Source organism: Protobothrops mucrosquamatus, unplaced genomic scaffold (genome assembly GCF_001527695.2).
Source record: "Protobothrops mucrosquamatus isolate PMUCROS unplaced genomic scaffold, P.Mucros_1.0 scaffold48, whole genome shotgun sequence".
Lineage (NCBI taxonomy): Eukaryota > Metazoa > Chordata > Lepidosauria > Squamata > Viperidae > Protobothrops > Protobothrops mucrosquamatus.
The window spans coordinates 2,105,853-2,127,269 of record NW_015386430.1 but is presented as its reverse complement, the minus strand read 5'-3'; the positions used below and the strand labels follow the sequence as shown (position 1 = coordinate 2,127,269).

The window sequence follows — 21,417 nt, the reverse complement described above, 5'->3', positions numbered from 1 at the left end:
TAGCGGGACTGGCCTGAGGGATTTTAAAGGGGGTTTTAATTACTTTTAAATTGGACATATTTAAATATTTCGTTTTAATCAAATTTTAATTAAGTATGTATATATGTTAGTATTTTATTCAATTGTCAGCCGCCCTGAGTCCGTAAGGAGAAGGGCGGGATATAAATGCAATTAATAAATAAAATAAATAAATAAAATAAATAAATATGAATATTTGTGTATAATAAATATAAATATATGCCCAGTCACTCTGTCTCAGCCCTAGGAAAAGGTAAGGGCAACTTTTGAAATGTTGCCAATAAAACTGTAGGGACTAACCTAGGCAGTCACCAGGAGTCAACAATAACATGGACAAAAAAAATTATTCTGATTGCTCAAGACTCCCGATCCATCAAATGACCCTTAGCTAACTTGACATACTAATAATTATTTGATGGGCTCTTTGGCTTGAAAATTGTACAGATTTTCTTCTGGAACATTTATGACAACTACCCAGAGTCACTCTTCAGAGTGAGATGGGTGGCATATAAATGTAATAAATAAATGAATAAATTACTGACACATAATCAGAGTGAGGTGGCAAAAGAAAGATGAAGTAGTTTGGCTTCTGCCAACATAGTAGTTTCTTTAGATAACCAAGCAAGGGGCAACCCCATCTCTGCAAATAAGGAGAGCTGTCTATGTCCACATTCAGACTATGCATGCCTCTTCCACAACTGCCTTGAGTAATTGTTTGCCTGGATCTGAAGACAGCAGCATGTACAGGCAAGTTTTAGATATTTTGGCTCCAATACACAAAAACTTTAAAACAGGAGTTAAATATTCATACAGAAATAATGCGTGTTTCCAAGTTTCCAGTTCTTGAGACTTATGAGAAGTAACTGTCATATTACAAAAGTCAATGGCAGCAAGTTCACTAGTCTCAAAGTATATCAAATTTATCATAAAAAAGAATTATTAATGCCTCACCCTGCATGTACACTTTGTACAGTTGTCATACATAAAGGAGGCTCCATTGTCATAAATGTCACTATGAAAGAGGCAACTTCCAAATGGAAGATCAAATACTTTCCTCTGCCCTGCATATAAATAAGAGAAAGGGAATGTAGTTAAAAGGAAACTGCTTTGTAGCAAAATCAACTGTCAGCTGCAAGGTATTATTGCCTGTGTAAGTCAGTTATTTTATTGTGAAATAGAGTGTAAAAATAATAATAAAAGTAGTGTTAAATCTATGATAGCATAATTTCATATCCAATGAATTCAACACCTTTTATTCTGACTAGCAATGGCATTCCGCAATATGGAGAACAGTTATTTTCCTAAGCTTTCTACCTGAGTTCATTAAAGAAGCAAAAGGTGAATGTAAAATTTATTTCTATGCTAGCCTTCTTCAATTTGACACCTTTCAGGTATATTGATACTTTAGAATTTATAAATTTCAGGCTGCAGAAGATAAAGTTACTACATCTCAGCTGCAAGAATCTGAACCAGTTAATAACATGATAACATACCCTGTTATATAGGGCAGATCATTTACCTCCAGTGTACTGAGAATATATCTATGGAATATACCTATGGAATATTAATAGTCTGCTTTTGGGAAAACATTATCACAATTATAATTTATATATGTCCATTTCAGAGTCATGCCATACCAGAAAAAAAAAGTTTAATGGAAAAAACTCTTTTCACAACTTGTACAAAAAAAAGGGTCCTTGGCACCCCCTGAGCTTGGTTGTTTTCTTGCAGATGTTTTATTACCTGGCTAGATAACATTTTCAGTGCTAGAAAGAGTGGATTTTGCTCTTGTTTATATAAACATTTGGAACCAAAATTTCTCTAAAAGTTACTATATGTCCCTGCAACTAAAAACATAATCAAGATTTAAGCTTATTTCTTATAAATAAAAATGGAAAATAAATTAGGACCCTGTGGTGCTCTAAATTCAGTCTCCAAAAAATGGTTCATAGCAAATGGGAACATGAATGTAAAATGTAAAAGCAACAAGCATTTTTAGAGTTTTATCTGAAACACAGCATAGCCTTAATATAAACACAATATAACATAATATAAAAATTATGCAATATAGTATTTTCAATAATCGTGGTCCATGTTTCACAAAATTAACCTGATCACTACTCTGCTTTAACAACACAATGCAATTTACTGAGTTAGCAACTTATTTTCTAATACGTTGTGGATTGTGAGAAATGTTCATTGTAAATGCAATATTCCTATGAAGGTAACCACTTACCTACACATTTTGGGCAACACTGTCCAGAAGGTGTGTGACTGAGGTGTTGAGGACATGAAAGAATGGGACACACTTCCTGTATACAATGTGTCCTTCCACCCTAAAAACAAACAAACCCCAAAGAATATTTAGAAAGCAAATACATGCTATAGTATAAATAGACTGATTCAATATTTCAAATACACATTAACAGTTAAAACAACAGAACTCAATTGCACAATGCACATGTTTCCAAGATTACATAAAAATCAAATTCATGTAAGACAAAATAACAAAACCTCAGATGAAATCTCTAGAAATCTAACTTCATCATTACTATACCCGACTTGGGATTGCACTTTTTAAAGCATATTTTAGGACCTTGCCAACTTAATGAAATTGAATTCTGAACACAATGTAGATGTCATGGTTCCGACTAATGAAACACTTCAAAGAACTTCCAGGCATGTTTATCCTAAAGCCTTTATTAACAGTGTTACAAATTGACGGCACATTATGGAGGTTTATGCCAGAATCTGAATTTCTCTTGCTTGCGTCTAACTTTTCTTTCTAAACCCCTCCCTTATTTTGCAGTCATAAGTCACATCTTCCAATTAGCCCGGAGGGCAAAGATTCACTTCCGTTCCTTTTTCCCGGGCTTTCCTTATGAATCTCCTCCCTCACTTTGTCATCTGAATTAACTCTAAAAATACCAGACACTTCTGTATACCTTGTCAAAGCAATAATATCATATATTAACAGCGTTGACAGTAATATTCTGTGCTTTTGTAGAGCTGTATGTGTCCAGTCTTTTTCCTAAAGTTAGAGAGAATAGAGTCAACACTTTTTCAGATAACATTGAGCTATAATATCATTTAGATGGTGACTCACTATGGATGGAATTTCTTTCTATAGAAATACATCCCACCCATCATCCATTGGACATCTGGAATTTTTAGATAAGCCTTTTTCTATAAATTCATTTTTTTTAAAACTTGGAGGTCATATTTTTATTAATTAATTCTACACTTTTGTCTGTTAGCACTTTTTAGAGTTGTAGAGAATTTAAAATTAGTTTATGCATTTCATATTGGATGCTTCATTATACCACTATTATGCAGTGATAGCAGAAGATTTTGGATCTGAACAGCACAAAAAAATTTGTAACAAAAAACAAAAGAATATGTTTAGTGTTATAAGATTGGCTATTCTCGTTATTTTTTATAAAACAATATTAAGAATAGGCTGGGAAGAAACTAAAGAACTTAAGCCAAAAAAGTCTATGGAGTGCTTTTTGATTCCTGATGCCTGCAAAAAATTCTTATCTATGTTTCTAGGCTCCCAGATGCACTTGATTTAGTTTTAAAAATTATTATAAACAAATACATAGGAATCTGGCATATTGTAAAACGAAATAGCTTTTTGCATCATCTTCATTTCCAAGAATTTCTGTGGAATAGATACTGAAAATCACAAAATGTCCATCACCTCGTAGGTTGTCTAAACACAGCATAAAAGTTCTCTGTCTCATTATTAGAAGCCATTTTCTGATTCTGCTTCCTTGAAAAGTGAATAAGTACAATGGATATTGGATTTGAAGTCAAATGCTTATCAAGAGGAGGAGGAGGAGGAGGAGGAGGAGGAGGAGGAGGAGGNGAGGAGGAGGAGGAGAAGGAGAAGGAGAAGAAGAAGAAGAAGAAGAAGAAGAAGAAGAAGAAGAAGAAGAAGAAGAAGAAGAAGAAGAAGAAGAAGAAGAAGAAGAAGAAGAAGAAGAAGAAGAAGAAGAAGAAGAAGAAGAAGAAGAAGAAGAAGAAGAAGAAGAAGAAGAAGAAGAAGAAGAAGAAGAAGAAGAAAAGAAAAGAAGAAAGAGATGGTTATTCACGAGCTACCTGCTTGGAAAAAAGAAGAAGAAAAAGAAGCTTGAACTCAGATAGGAATCAAAGATGCTTATACCAGTAAACGTCTTGATTAATTTTTGCTTAGAACCCTAGCTACCAAGATCCTTTTCTTGGAAATTAATTCTGCTTGTCTTCATATTCTCCCTCTTGCTGATTTTTGGGATGTGTTTGCTTAAGTAAGTTTACTATGTATGTATGAAACCTAAAGTGAATTTATGACTTTGATACAAGACTGATGGATTTATTAATATTTGCCAAAACAGAGCAGTCTTGTTTTTTTTAAAATGAAGCTAGATACATGATGACAAGGTGCTACAGAAAAAAAAAATTATGCTAAATGACAAGTTAGCTTGGTATAGGAATATTCAGCTAGAAGCCAGGAGCCCAGGAAAGGAACAAACTGAAACCTTGGAAGAAGAGAAAAGCAATGCCAAATTCTATTTAAGGGAGGGAAACCCTGTTAGAGCCAAATGGTAAAATTTTAAATAAGTAACGAGGCTTATCTGCTATAAAATTGTTCAAGGAGCAGAGCCAATTTGGTGTGGTACTTAAGGTACCAAGTCAAAAACCAAGAGACCTGGAATTCTAGTCCTACGTTAGGCATAAAGCCAGCTGAGTGACCTTGAGCCAGTTGCTGTCTCTCAGCTATAGGAAGCAGACAAGGACAAATCACTTCCAAAAAATCCTTGCCAAAAAAACTAAATGGATTAATCCAGGCAGCTGCCAGGAGTCAAAAACTGATTTAAAATCAAACAAAGAAAGAAAGTGGAATGCAACCTTCACCAAGAAAGGTTACAATTGCATGGATGGATGGATGGATGGATGGATGGATGGATGGATGGATGGATGGATGGAAGTCTGACAAAATTCTGGAGAAGCCTTTAAAACAACAGGGTTATTTGGTGTGTTATTAACCCAGATCTCAATTAGGTAACTTAGTGAAGTGATCACCAAAACCAAAAGGAGATTTGTTATGGAAGCCCATATATCTTGGAAGCAAGGCATCACTACTTGGAACTTTGAAGCTAAATCTATGGCTCATCCTTGATAGATATGAAGGGAATACCAAAATCCATCAACAGTGCCTGGACACAGAAAAGTATTTTTGTTCCATCTGAAATAGGTTTTGGATAGGACATATAGGTGAAACAATGGACTGAGTAGTTTACAACATTGTATAATATTTTTAAAGCCTATCCATGGTGTTATCAGTCTTACTGCTAAATAAGCCATCTCCATCAAAAGGAAGATTGTCAATTCTAACTTTAATCTCGAATATGAGTCATGGAGATACAGGGTAATGGAAAACATGTCATAATTTTGACTGACAAGCTAGTTGCATGATGAATTCCTGCTTGGCAAAAACTTCTGCTTCTGTATGAATAGTTATTTGTCTATTTGTTGAAATGAAATGGAAATGGGGAGGAGCAGCCAGTCCAAGACACAATCTGGTGGTGGAATTCCAGAACAATCTGGTATAGAAGATTAATACTTGTAGTGGTTTGTGTCACTATATCTTAGGCTGTTCCTGATAGAATGGAACATGTATCAGAACTATGAAAGGACCTGAAAGGATCACTGATCTACTATGAAGAAAGGAATATTCTTTATTGGCCAAGTGTGACTGGACACACAAGGAATTTTTTCTCTGGTGCATAAGCTCTCATTGTATATACAAATAAAAAAAGTGGTAAGTCATAGATCATAAATAATAAAATGCAATCATAAATCATAAGATTAAAAAAAACAAGTGATAAATCATAAGATACTAATAGGAGAAGGTAGTAGGAAAGATGAGAAAGTTCAGAAGATGAGAAGGATAGTAGCAATATAGCCCTAGTACACAGTTAGATATCCTTAGGCATAAGACAGTGATGTGGGAATTATGTGTTTAACAGAGTGATGACATGGGGGGGGGAAACTATCTTTGTGTTTTGACATGCAATGCTCATAATGGCGTCCTGAGGGGAGAAGCTGAAGCAATTTATGTCTAGGATGTGAGAGGGCTGTAGATATTTTCTCAGTCCTCTTTCAGGCTCTTGTAGTATACGTGTTGTCAATGGAAGTCTGGCTGGTTGCAATTGTTTTTTCTGCAGTCCTAACTAACCATTGAAGTCTGCATCTGTCCTGTCTGGTTGCTGTGACAAACTAGACAGATACAGAAGTACAAATGACAGACTCAGTAATTCTTCTGTAGAACTGTATCAGCAGCTCCTTGTTGCAATCTGAGCTTTTTGAGTTGATGCAGGTAGAACATTCTTTGTTTTGCCTTTTTAATGATGGTTCCAATGTTAGCTGTCCATTTCAAGTCCTAGGAGATTATAGAACCCAGAAACTTGAATGTCTCTATTTTGATACTGTGTTATCTAATAGAATAAGAATATGAGGCCTTTTCTTAAAATCTACTATCATTTCTACAGTTTTAAGTATGCATCACAGGGCCAGTTGTTCAACCTCTTGTCTGTATGCAGATTCACCATTATCTCAAATGAAACCAATGACTGTTGTATCATCTGCAAACTTCAGAATTTTAATAGAGGGATCCTTCAAGATACAGTCATTTGAATTGCTGAAGGAAAAGTCTTCATCAGGGTTCAGTCCAAGCTGGGAATAAACAACGTGGTGACTGCTTTAGAAAGAAGGTTGTAGTTTATTGAAGAGGAGAGCCAGACGGAAAGATGGCTCTGGAAGAAAAGAATGCACATGTAGTAGGGAGTGCACATGTAGTAGGGTTTTTATGCCCTCTTGGGCTTTTGTTTGGAGTTGTTTCCTGTTCCTGTTTGAGGCTTTGTATTTCCTGTGTCATGTACTTTGACCTGATTCTGAGTATGCCCCTTTGGCATCTGTGGGTTAATCCTATTATGTCCTGTCCTAGAGTTTGGGTGGGGTATATAGATTTTAGGTGTCTTTGTCTTGCTAAACTTCTAGCTGGAGGGCTCCAACCTTCCTGAATGGATTATTACATCTGCATTTCTACAGAGCTGGTTTCTGCTTGGGAGAGGGAGACTTGGGGCTATTAAGAAAAATTGGGCATGCTTTTCTGCCTCTTTAAGATCCTTTGAGAAAATATAATATTCTGCCCTTTTAATATTTCCTTCTCTGAGGGGGGGGCTGATTTCCCACAGTATAGAGAGAAAAGAATAATGGAATATAGGACCAACCTAAACCACTGCAAAACAACTGTAACTTGGGTGATACACCACCAGAAATTACCAAAACTGTAAATTAAACTGGAAAGCAAATTAATAATTAATCCCAGGTTTTAAATGAATGATGATAAAGAAACCATATGAATACAACCATGCATTCATTTTTAAAACTTATTATTATTATATTAAAAATTGTATTTAGCATCTTTCATAAGAACCCAGATTTTACATGAATGTCATTTAAGAGGAAAAAAATAAAGAAGGGAATATATATATATATAATTATACATTATATAGTTCAGTATATATAGTTTGTAACTCCTGTAGAATACATAAGGAATGGCCTTGAAAGAAAGAAGCAAGAGCTGCTACAGAGGCATTGGTCAGATAAGCAGAAGTTGAGTCTCTTCCAGGAAACTGACTTGTGAAAATGTCTCCGACAAGCTCCTCCCTAATTCCCACAAAGATAAAAGGAGAGGGGGGAAGATTCAAGATTCTATTACTATGGAATTAGTAAATAGTAAAATTTTACTATTTATTATGTTTACTATTCATGTATCTAGAAATATCCAAATAAAATGAAAATGCCTTGTCAAATTAGCTTCGATATAATTGTTTGGTTAGCTTAACATAATGTGCCATTTTTGGAGGGGAAATGGGCTTCATTGATTTGATTCATTGTGTGTTACATTTTGATGGTGTATGATATTTTAAAAAATATCAATAGCTTATAAATGTTAAATTATTCTTTATACATTTTCACATCTTGAATATTAAAGATAATATTTAATAACATGGATAATATTTAATAACCCAGGGGGGAAATGTTGTGGAAAAGACCTGATCAATTTGGTTAACTGTTAAAAAAGACTCCTGATTCACATACCATAAAATTCTTGGTATATTAAAATTCCATGTAATTATGAGACTAGTCCTCTTTTGGAATAACGTTTTTTGTGTGGTTGCATTCAGCTGCAACAACTTTTTTATATGCTGTCCATCAGCTAGCAATTTAGATCAAAAGGAAGCCACTGAATTACAACCATTCTTCTCCACAAATGGCAAACATATTGAAACATATGATGCCGCAGGTTAAAGCCATACTGTTATTTGTCATATATTCTAACTTCCAAGAGTTGTGCTTCCAAAGAACACAAGAGCAAACTTTAGTGTATCAGCCTTATAGCAGAATGCATTATAATGATTTCAGTGGATTTCTTCTTAATAAAGAAGCTATGTTAAACCTATAACACAGCAATCTGATTTTATTCAATGAATACACTTTTATTTATTTTAACTTATTAAGCTGAATATTTTAATCCACTAATTATACTAACACACTTCCTGACTTTTAGACTTAGAAACAAACAAAACATATATTAGTCCCTGCTTATAATTTATGTCATAGAAGTCCCATTGCTTGTTGCATCAGCCATAATTGTGGTTTCTTATCCCATGCACCAAGCCAAGGTTAGCATAAACCATGAAATAAAAATCACCTTCAGTCATGGTTACAATTTCTGTTTGCTGGCTGATTAGAAACTGTTTTGAATTTGTGGTGCTCCAATTTTTCTTGGTGGATTATGTGAATTAACCTTTTCCATATGAAGAAAATCAGGAATTTTAGGTTTCATCCTTTACTTAATGAGATGGGGCTTAACACTGCAACTTGACAATAAGGGTTCTGATCAGTTAAAGTGGAGCAACATGAATATGTGAACATTGTTGATAACTGAAGCTGCAAGGTAGGCAGTCTCCTTTTGAAGGAAACCCTCTTCCCACATCCTGGCTCTTTGGCTCCTTTCCATCCCACCAATGAAGTCAACATGCTATGGCACTTCACCACATCAGTGCACTTGTTAAAACCAAACAACTTTCCCTCTCCAACAGTATCTGTAAGGGGAACATGATGGAATGTATGCCTCACCACAAACCATTGTCTCATTTACTTGCAGTTAATGTCAAAAAACAACTACCAAAGCCTGGGAGTATACTGTGATTCACATGTTGTCCTTTCTCATCATCACAATTTGCACTCTTTCCCACCACCACCACCTTTGTTCCTGAAATGCCCAACTCAACATATGAAACAATGAGAAAAATGGGGGTCTTTTTTATTTTTCTTTTGCTGGTAAGAAGTCTATCTCTGTATTGTCCTTTTAGTCAACCAGACTTTAGTTAATTCCAGACACATTATATGTGGAAAACCAATATCTGAAGCTAGACCTGTGCTCTGAAGCTGGAGAATGCTCTGATGTTGAGAAAAGTGGAATGAAAGAGAAGTCTATTTCAATTGTTCCTTTAGTCAACCAGAGAGAATGTTCATTAGGAGTTCTGGAAGTTATGAAGCCAACAACATCAGGATATTAATGGAGCAGCACAAAAATACTTCTCGGAGACAGCTGTGTTCTCAGTGTTACATGAATAAGCAATAAATTCAGGTGTGCCACCCTCCCCACTCCTATGTAACCACAAAAAGTCCAAAAGCAGACCAATTGTGATTAGTCTTGCAATGTTTTCTAAGAAAGACTAATCATACCATACCAAGATTTGGACATAATCACTCAGGGCTATTTGCAAACTACAACAATAACTTCCACTTTGTTATTCAGAAACATGCAAGAAGGAAAAGAGAAGAGCAAGGGAAACTGAGTCTTGCATAATGTCTGTATTATGTCCAAATATAAGCAGCAACCAAACCGCATTTTGATGGGAACAATTTAAGAAAGGAAACGGAGACACTGACTGAAGTTTCATCATAGAACATTGAAGTTGAGGACATGAATAATGGAAAGGAAAATAAGAGGGGGGAAGAAAGCAAACCAGATGTGAACTTGTAGCTTTTGTAACCAATATGCGATACAGCAAAATACTACAACTCAATATGTAGAACAAAGTAACCAGAACATAAAAATGGGAGAATAATAATAATAGGAAGGATTATTTTTATTATTTAGACTAGCATGTATGAGGAAATAATACTGAAGAGATTATTTCCTACATTCATAATTAGCTGCATAATAAAAGATTTTTCTAAAAATAGCCTGGAAATTGAACAGCAGCCTTGCAAAGAAACCCACTAGTTTTAGTCTCCAGAAGTTGAACTAGACAAACAGCTATGCATATCTATATTACAGTGCAATCCTAAATGAGGAAGAATACATGAGGAAGTAAATGTGTGTGTGTGTGTGTGGACACACACACACACACACACACATACACACTGATACCTTTGAACTTTGGTGTTAGAGAAGACTGTCCCATGGACAGCCAAGAAACAAATAAATGGAATATTAAATATCAAACAAATTGATCCAGAATTCTTATCTGAGGTATTAAGTGACCAGGCTCAAATGATCCTACTCTGGACACCTTATGTGTGAAAAATCTCTGAAGCTAGAGCTGTGCTTTGAAACTGGAGAATGCTCTGATGTTGAGAAAAGTGGAATGAAAGAAGAGGATGATCAACTGCAAGGTGAATAGACTTAGTTACAGTGTGATGGATGCACTGTTGGAAGAATTGAAGGACCAGATTAAGGACAATAGTCCTGGGGAAAAAAAAAACCTATCGATATAGTCACTAAGGGTTGACATCAATTTGATGACACATAATGGATCACTCAGTCAATGAAACATTTCCATAGCTCCAGTTGTTTATTCTTAACATAGCCAAAAGTTTGAGGTAGAAAATTGGATGGTTTCAATTTTTTCACCCAGTTATAGAGCAAATTGTTTCACTGCATGTTGTAATGCCCTAAGAGTTAATTTTTTAAAATCTGAAAGAGAAACTAGGATGAGTGGAAGCTGGCTGGCTACTTACCGCCAATTTGGTTCAGGTCTCACTTTCTAATCCACAATTGTGAGACCTGGACTCACAATTTGTCTGCAGTCTAATCAGGGAAATCAGGGAATTTGCATGCTATCAAACATATTAGGTAGTCCTGAGGAAACATCTTTCTGGGAAAGACTGGGTGGGTGGGTGGGTTAGAGGCTGAATCTTTACGTTGAAAATTGCTGAGCTGTTTAAATAGTTGCAGAAAAACAACTCTCCAGATGTAGTCATCATGCTATCTAAACTATGTAGCTTTCTAGCCATAAATTAATGCACAATTTCTCATAAAGATTGAGAATTACAGAAGTTGTAGTCCAACACATCTGATTGGGCATCGTACTAAAGAAAACTGAGCTACTGGATGGAAACCCCAGGGATTTCTCTATTTCTAAATACTTACAATGCACTGTGGTAATATTCTTTTACTGAACATATACTAATTCTAATAGGCTGCACACCCAAGTCTATGGAACAGACACTTTCCTCTTAAAGATTTGCAATCCATGCTTATCACATATGTCAACTTCAGCAATACAAAATGTCATACCTTCAACTTCCATCAGCATAGTTATCAAAAGATACCTGGGCCATAAATTAATACTTCTTCTTTGAAATACAGACATTGGAGACCAGAAATATTATAACTAATTCAGTCTCTCAATAAAAACTTTATAACAAATATGGGAACTTTGCACAAACTACTGCATATCTGCAAAATCAGAATCTTCACACCTTCTTTTAACCAATTAACATTTAAAATCCTACTCATAGTATCAGTTCTGCATTCATTATGATAACATGTGTATTATCTGCGTCTAATACCTTTAAGATCTAAATACCATACAGGATTATAAAATCAGGCTTCTGGAATTAGTAAGCACTTGTTAATGAAATCTATGTGAGTTTAAAGTCTTCACTTTTTATAATATCACAAATCTCTGCTTCTGCCACAATTTGCTAGACTTTATTGTTCCATGGGGACTCTAAATTCTTTTTGTAATAATAAAGGTGTCCGCAAAGATCATAACACCCCATTAACAAAAGCTAGCCTATACTGGAAAAATCAGGATTGGAGGAATTCCAAACAGAGACTGGGATGGTTTCACTGCCAATCTTTAAAGAGGTTTCCGCAGTCAGGGATGAGTTAAAGATTATACATTTTGACATATACTGTTCCTCGGCAGTGCTTGATTTTATTTCCTTCTCTGCTTCCTCTTCTCCTTGTTCCAGAAGATTACAATAAAAGCAATTTAATACTCTTTTATACTGACCAGCATTGTGTGTTAATGTGGAGACTAGATGGGAGTCAAGGGTTTTACACCCAATTAATGTCAACGCTGCAACTTTGTTATCGGTTGCCACAGTTGAGGGGGAGATGTGTGCTTTTAACGGTAGACAAAACAATAAATTGTCCTGTGGGAACCAAGGTCATTGCTGCTTGGGTTTTGGCAGGCTGAGCTTTCTGCTAGAAAGCCCGCCAAAGTAGTTTATTGGGGAATGGAATTAATGACATGTTACTGGGGTGGGAAGTTCAACTTTGTAACTTTGTAACTTCAGGGAAGTTACAGTCTTGGTTTCACTTTTGATCGGCCAATACTTTCTAGCCAATAAATATGTTCTTTAAGGAAACCTCTTGCCTTGGAGTTCTGTTTTTACTGGTCTCATCTATCAGAACCATGATATTTAATGCATTGTTGGCTAAATCATTATTTTGAAAAAATATTCACAGTTAATCTATTCTTGGAAAAGTATGCAGACTGATCTGAAAATCGCTTATTTTAACTACCTTCCATCAAACTTTAGAAAGTTGCAGCACAAGATAGCTCTGAAAGAAAGGCAGATAACCTATGTTTAGCCAGTATCCAAGCACATCTATGAATCATAGTGAGTTTTATTTTATATTATTAAAGGACAAAGAGAGCTTTTCCTTCATTTCTTAAAGTTCCTCTGAAAACCAGAGCACCCTCTGAGAGATAACATTCATTCCCTCTGAGAGATAACATTAATGAGACTTAAGTCCACCTTCCTCAGCTTGACTCTAACTCCCAAAATAGGAAACCTTTATATTTGCTAATAATAATAATAATAATAATAATAATAATAATAATAATAATAATAATAATAATAATAATAATAATAATAAAGTTGGAAGGGACATTGGAGGTCATCAAGTCCAACCCCCTGCTCAGGCAGGTAACCCTATACCATTTCGGACAAATGGCTGTCCAGTCTCTTCTTAAAAACTTCCAGTGTTGGAGCATTCACCGCTTCTGGAGGCAGGTTGTTCCACTGGTTAATTGTTCTAACTGTCAGGAAGTTTCTCCTTAGTTCTAAGCTGCTTCTCTCCTTGATTAGTTTCCATCCATTGCTTCTTCTCCTGCCTTCAGGTGCTTTGGAGAATAGCTTGACTCCCTCTTCTTTGTGGCAGCCCCTGAGATATTGGAACACTGCTATCATGTCCCCCCTCGTCCTTCTCTTCATTAAACTAGACATACCCAATTCCAGCAAGCGTTCTTTATATGTTTTAGCCTCCAGTCCCCTAAACATCTTTGTTGCTCTTCTCTGTACTCTTTCTATCTTTTTTACATCGTGGTGACCAAAACTGGATGCAGTATTCCAAGTGTGGCCTTACCAAGGCATTGTAAAGTGGTATTAATACTTCGCGTGATCTTGATTCTATCCCTCTGTTAATGCAGCCTAGCACTGTGTTGGCTTTTTGGGCAGCTGCAGCACACTGCTGGCTCATATTTAAATGATTTTCCACTAGGACTCCGAGATCCCTCTCACAGTTACTATTATTGAGCAAGGTACCCCCTATACTATACCTGTACATTTGGTTTTTCTTGCCTAAATGTAGGACCTTACTTTTTTCACCATTGAACTTCATTTTGTTAGATAGCGCCCAGTGTTCAAGTCTGTCCAGATCCTCCTGTATCCTAAGCCTGTCTTCTGGAGTGTTGGCTATTCCTGCCAGCTTGGTGTCATCTGCAAATTTGATGAGTTCCCCATCTATCCCCTCATCCAAATCGTTGATGAAGATGTTGAAGAGCACTAGGCCCATAACAGAGCCCTGGGGCACCCCACTACACACTTCCCTCCATGTAGATGTGGTTCCATTGAGGACCACATGCTGAGTACAGCCAGTCAGCCAGCTACAGATCCATCTGGTGGTGATGCTGTCTAACCCGCATTTTTCTATTTTATAAAGTAGTAGGTTGTGATCTATTTTGTCAAATGCCTTACTGAAGTCCAAGTAAATTATATCCACAGCCTTCCTCTGATTAATTTTGTCACTTGGTCAAAGAATGCAATAAGATTTGTCTGGCATGATCTGTTTTTGACAAATCCTTGTTGGCTTTTAGTAATGACTTTGTTTGCCTGTAGATGTTCGCTGATTTGTTGTTTGATTATCTTTTCCAGAATCTTCCCAGGTATTGAGGTCAGGCTGATAGGTTTGTAATTTCCTGGATCCATTTTTTTTCCTTTTTTGAAGATGGGAACTACATCAGCTCTTTTCCAGTCCTCTGGTAGTTCCCCAGTGCTCCAGGATCTTTGAAAAATATAGTTCAGTGGTTCTGAGATTACAACTGACAGTTCCTTGAGAACCCTGGGGTGCAATCCATCTGGTCCTGGTGATTTGAACTCGTTATATACACCTTCCCACTGATGCCTCTATTCTGTTACTTTGTTGTTTAGTTTTCCTCATCTTTCTTTCAATCAGAACCAAAGAACGAAAGTAAATATCTAGCATCAGAAAATCCATTTATTATTGCCTTAGATTGGAAAATGTTAAATATTCTAGAGCAGTGATGGTGAACCTTTTAGAGACCAAGTGCCCAAAAACTGGCCCCGCCCTCGCTCCACCCTGTTTCGCTCCCACCCTGCCTGCCCGCAGGGCCACTCACCGCCTCCAGGGCCCGCCACAGATCGCAACCCAGCAGCGCCATGGCGACCACGCCCTCTGCCCACGCCCCACAGCATCAACTGTGCATGATGGGGCATGAGGACAGAGTCTTTTCTACGCTGCCTGGCTGCCATGTCCTTGGCTTTGCTGCTCCACGTGGGCCACGCTCGGGGGCTACTCTCCTCCAGGGGGGCTGTTGGAGAGGAGGGGGCTGTGGGGGGAGGCGGGGCTGGGGCAAAGGCATGTGTGCCTACAGATAGGGCTCCGAGTGCCGCCTCCGGCACGTGTGCCATAGGTTCGTCACCACTGTTCTAGAGGATTCCCCTTGTTTTTCTGTTTTCCAGAAAGTGATAATCTAGGAATTTAGAGGGAAGGTAAAAGGCAATATCTATCTTTTTATTTTCTTAGGATGGAAAAAGTTTATGAATTCATCTCTTAAACAAAGGTTAGAAAGCTGAGGAGGAGGAAGGAGACACCTATTTCCTCAAATCAATGAATAATCATCCATAAGAAATTTATCTCCTCCTCCTCCTCCTCCTCCTCCTCCTTCCAGAGCACAGTATTTTCAGCTGTATAAATGGGCAGACTTTATGAGCCAGCTTTACAGTAATTCTAATCTAGCAATGTCAGCCCATCTTTTAACAACATGCAAAGATGTCATCTGAAATTGTTTTAGAAATGCAGCATAGTTCTGTGGCCAAATTGTAAGTATAAGCCACTGGTTAACTGCTGAAATACCTTCCACCCACAATGACAAAATAATAGCTGCTGCTATGCAAAAAGCAGGTTTGGTGTTGGAGCCAAGTGCCATGTTTATTTAGATATGTGCTTCAGTGCTCTTCTAAGTGGAGGCTGATGACAGATGTGTTTTTAAGGAAAAATATTAACTCTAAAAAATGTCAGCATCTGTTCTTTCTCAGCTAAGCCTTACAATATCACACCTCATTTTTCAACTCTAAAGAAGTACATTTTGCCTACAGAAAATCTAAAAATGCTGGTGTAAATTATTGATATTGATGTCTGACAGTTTTATTATAATGCCACTGAGTTACTGCACTTGGTATTATAGGTCTACATACAAATATGGGTCAATTACTGCAAGGCAGCTGTGGTCTTCATATGGCCTACAGAGTCAAGTTTATGTTTTTCTTCTACAAGGTTTCCACCTGTGTTTTCATACTCATAAGACAGAATGGAAAACACTTTAACTCAGTCAAAACTTATTAATTAATCCTCTCTTTTTCAGATCATTAAGTGGACTTTTTGTTAAGCCAGTGTCTTCTGTGAAACTCTGTTGATGAAGAGGGATGAGATTACACAGTAAAAAAAATTCTATTCACTGTGTTTCTACCTTACAATTTCTTGATTATTTTGCCTTTAAATGATTACTTTTTCTTCCTCATTTCTAAACCAATGGATTAAACATAAGCAGAAACTTCAATCCCAGAAATACTATTTCATTCAAACTGATGATTGGGGGGGGGAGAGATGGTTTTATCACTTCTGATTGATCCATTTCTTGACATATATCAAAAAACAACACTGAAAAGTGACATTTTAAGTGAATATGATATTTCCTTTTATGGTGAGACATCTGAGGAAATCCAAAAGACTCAAAGGGCCTTCACATCCTTAAATTATCACTACTACAATATTTGAGCAACTGTCTTCAGCCACCAAACACTTAAGTACCTTGAGGGTTGTCCCAAAGATGCTTTTTCATGAGGTAACTGGACTTTCTTGTTTTTCTTTGAAGACATTTTACTTCTCATCCAAGAAGCTTCTTCAGCTCTGACTAGATGGTGGGGAATTGAAGGATTTATACTCCTTGCAGACAGCTGTTCATTTGCATTCTGATGACTGAGAATCTCCATAGAGACCTTGAGAGTTCCAATCCAATCAGAAACATTTCTTGTGAGATTTTGGATATCCCTCTCTACCTTGTATAATGGTTTCTACAGGGTTCATTTTTATTTGGGCACACCTTACAGAAATCATTCCACTCAATAATATTCCCATTAAGTCAAGAAAGGTCTTAAACAGTCTTGTTGGTAGGTGTTTTTTTTCTTTCTTCTTCCAAGCTGTGATGAAATTTCATAAAGTCTGGACTTTTTTAAAAAAAACAACAACTGCATAACTCTACTAGATCAATACAATGAAACCTTGTTAAACTATAACCTCTAATATAAATTTTTGTACTGCAAGAAATTCTCATAAGGAATCTTGAAATGTTTCCAATACATTCCAATATATTTCCAATATATCCCTGCTTAACGTGCCACTCTAATGAATTGAAACTGCAGCTGATTCCCTTCATCATTTTTCCCAACCAAATTAAATAGTATAGTGAAAAAGGGAGGGTGGAGAGAAATTGTTCTCTTTCATTAAGATGCCATCAAAATATTCACCGTTCTTATTTTCAATAAATTGTATCCTGCATGCATTAGAATTTCAATTCATTCCTGAAAACAAATGTAGCAGTTGTCTAGCTATGCTTGAGCCCAAAGTAGCATTTAAAAAATTGGAGTTCATCAGGTAATAAAGAATTGCTAAATTCTTAGTACATTATAAGATTCATGAGTATTAAAGGCTTCAATAGATAACAAGTGGTGGCTTGGGATTATGCAAAGGAAGAAGATTCACTAAGATTTCATTATACTTAGACAAAGTCCATAGAGCACAATGCTACCTAAACAACTTGAAGCAACAATCATTTCATGAGGAATAGATAAAAGTGAATCACCACTTCAAATTTCTGAGCATTTACTTCTTCATTTGTATCAAACCTTCTTCTCTCATCACAACACAATATCTCTTACAGGACCAAGGTTTCTAGCAGAATTAGGCAAAACTGATTATTAAGACCAATAAGACTTATGCCATCTCACTTTGATTGGCAGTAGCTTTCCAAGCTCCTTCACATCATATTTCTTTTTAACTTAAGATGCCAAGGAATATTCCCCTCTTTTTTCCATTTTCAAGATTTCCTATGTCTGCTTTATATCTTTTTAAAATAAAATACTATATTTTAATTGACTATGTGCTCTGCAGCCAAAGATGGAGAAGCTCTATACAGTCAGTAAAAACAAGACCAGGAGATGACTGTGGCTCAGATCATGAGCTTCTCGTTGCAAAATTTAGACTTAAATTAAAGAAAGTAGGGAAAAACACTAGGCCACTCAGGTATGAATTAAATCATATCCCTGATGTAGAGGTGACAAATAGATTTAAGGAATTAGATCTGATAGACAGAGTGCCTGAAGAACTATGGACAGAGGTTCGCAACATTGTACAAGAAGTAGCAATTAAAACCATCCCAAAGAAAAAGAAATGCAAGAAAGCAAAATGGCTGTCTGAGGAAGCTTTGCTAATAGCTGAGGAAAGAAGGGAAGCTAAAGGCAAGGGGAAAAGAGAAAGATACACCCAATTGAATGCAGAATTCCAGAGAATAGCTAGAAGAGATAAGAATGCCCTCTTAAATGAACAGTGCAAAGAAATAGAAGAAAACAATAGAATAGAGAGAACCAGAGATCTCTTCAAGAAAATTGGAAATATGAAGGGAACGTTTCATGCAAAGATGGGCATGATAAAGGACCAAAATGGCCAGGACCTAACAGAGGCAGAAGAGATTAAGAAGAAGTGGCAAAATTACACAGAAGAATTATACAAGAACGAGCTTAATGTCCCTGATAACCATGATGGGGTGGTCACTGACCTCGAGCCAGACATCCTAGAATGTGAAGTGAAATGGGCCTTAGGAAAGCTGAGCAACAACAAAGCTAGGGGAGGTGACAGTATTCCAGCTGAGCTATTCAAAATCTTAAAAGACGATGCAGTAAAAGTGCTACACTCAATTTGCCAGCAAATTTGGAAAATTCAACAGTGGCCACAGGATTGGAAAAGGTCAGTTTACATTCCAATTCCAAAGAAAGGCAATGTCAAAGAATGTTCAAACTATCGCACCATTGCACTCATTTCACATGCAAGTAAAATTATGCTTAAAATCCTACTGCTACACTCCAGCAGTATGTGGATCGAGAACTTCCAGAAGTAGAGGCAGGATTTTGAAGAGGCAGAGGAACTAGAGATCAAATTGCCAACATATGCTGGATCATGGAGAAAGCTAGGGAGTTCCAGAAAAACATCTACTTTTGCTTCATTGACTATGCTAAAGCCTTTGATTGTGTGGATCACAACAAATTGTGGCAATTTCTTAAAGAGATGGGAGTACCAGACCATCTGATCTGTCTCTTGAGAAACCTATATGCGGGTCAAGAAGCAACAGTGAGAACTGAACACGGAACCACTGATTGGTTCAAAATTGGGAAAGGAGTCCGGCAAGGCTGTATTCTGTCGCCCTGCCTATTTAACTTATATGCAGATCACATCATGAGAAAGGCAGGGCTAGATGAATCAAAAGTTGGAGTTAAGATTGCCAGGAGAAATATCAACAACTTAAGGTATGCAGATGATACCACTCTAATGGCAGAAAGTGAAGAGGAACTAAACAGCCTGTTGATGCAGGTGAAGAAGGAAAGTGCAAAAGTTGGCTTGAAACTCAACATTAAGAAAACCAAGATCATGGCATCCAGCCCTCTCAATTCCTGGCAAATAGATGGGGAAGAAATGGAGGTAGTGACAGATTTTATCTTCCTGGGCTCCAAGATCACCACAGATGGGGACTGCAGCCAAGAAATTAAAAGACGCTTGCTCCTGGGGAGGAAAGCTATGGCAAATCTAGACAGCATACTGAAAAGCAGAGACATCACCCTGCCAACAAAAGTACGTATAGTCAAGGCCATGGTTTTCCCAGTTGCAATGTATGGCTGTGAAAGTTGGACCATAAGAAAGGCTGAGCACAAAAGAATTGAGGCCTTTGAACTATGGTGCTGGAGAAGACTCCTGTGAGTCCCCTGGACTGCAAGGCGTTCAAACCAGTCAGTCCTAGAGGAGATCAACCCTGACTGCTCTTTAGAAGGCCAGATCGTAAAGTTGAAACTCAAGTACTTTGGCCACCTAATGAGAAGGAAGGACTCACTGGAGAAGAGCCTAATGCTGGAAAGATTGAGGGTAATAGAAGAAGGGGACGACAGAGAATGAGGTGGCTGGATGGAGTCACTGAAGCAGTAGGTGTGAGCTTAAATGGACTCCAGAAGATGATAGAGAACAGAAAGGCCTGGAGGAATATTGTCCATGGGGTTGCGATGGGTCGGACATAACTTCGCAACTAACAACAACAACATATTTTAATCAGTGCACAAATCAGAACTATTATTCACTTTGGTTAATATTTCTGTCACACACTATGAATACATCAGTCTAATATTCTTTTTTTTTTTAATAAAATTTTTATTGATTTTTATAATTAAACAACAAATAACAATATGATGCATTTACATACACAAGCAGAGGAAAAAAAATAATCCAAGTCAATACATTGTCGGAAACGCTCGGCAGTCCCCGCCTTGCCTCCACCCTCATCCACTTTCCTATCCTTCCTCCCTCTAACCCACAACCTCTCCTCCTTCCTCCTTTCCACCTACCTACGTCCCATCTCCTTTCTAACCATCTCATCGAGTGCAGTTTGGGATACCAGCCGAGTATCTCCTCTTATCAATACAATTATTGTTTACCTATAACATGTAAATACATCAATTTTTATGATTCCCCTAATCCCTTTCCCCCCCTGGACTTCCCGGAACCAAATACAGGATTAAAACACATCCCATTCCATATCTAAATTACAATTTAACTAAACAAATATAATACAATCAGTATATACCTACTTTAACTCTGATAAAGCAATAAGTAAAAACAATAAGTAAAAACAATATATCTACTCAAAAACTATATTACTGTTACGAAATTGCTGTTAAAAATATATACTGTGTATATATGTGTGTTATGTTTTGTTTTGTTTTGTTGGTTTAAATAATAAAAATTAAAAAATATTACAATTTAACTAAACAAACATAATACAATCAATATGTACCTACTTTAACTCTAATAAAGCAATAAGTAAAAACAATATATCTACTCAAAAACTATATGATATTTATTCACTCCATACTTTCTCTAAATATAATCTATCCACCTTCAACATTTGAGCTCAAAACAGTTTTTCTAAATATCTATCAAACATCTTATATAAATTTTTTCTTACATTTTACACTTAAATTTTTTCTTCACTTTCTTCACTCTCAACTTGCGGGGTCCCACAAGGGTCGGTCCTCTCTCCCCTTTTGTTCAATATTTATGTGAAGCCGCTGGGAGAGATCATCCGTGGCTTTGGGGTGGATTTCCATCAGTACGCTGATGATACTCAGCTGTACATCTCCACCCCAGGCCACCCCAACGATGCCCTTGACGTGATGACCCGTTGCCTGGAGGCCGTAAGGGTC

General features: G+C 36.9%; 1 protein-coding gene across 1 annotated transcript in view; it reads right to left on the bottom strand.

Moving 5' to 3' along the window:
* The window catches only part of BMPER (BMP binding endothelial regulator), a 198,124-nt gene that overhangs the window by 105,289 nt on the left and 71,418 nt on the right, over positions 1–21,417 (bottom strand). Inside the window, exons 7-8 of the mRNA XM_015811756.1 lie at positions 2,255–2,354; positions 970–1,079 (exon numbers count right to left, since the gene is read on the bottom strand). Of these exons, the coding sequence (XP_015667242.1) occupies positions 970–1,079; positions 2,255–2,354 (210 nt within the window). The remainder of the gene's footprint in view (positions 1–969; positions 1,080–2,254; positions 2,355–21,417) is intronic.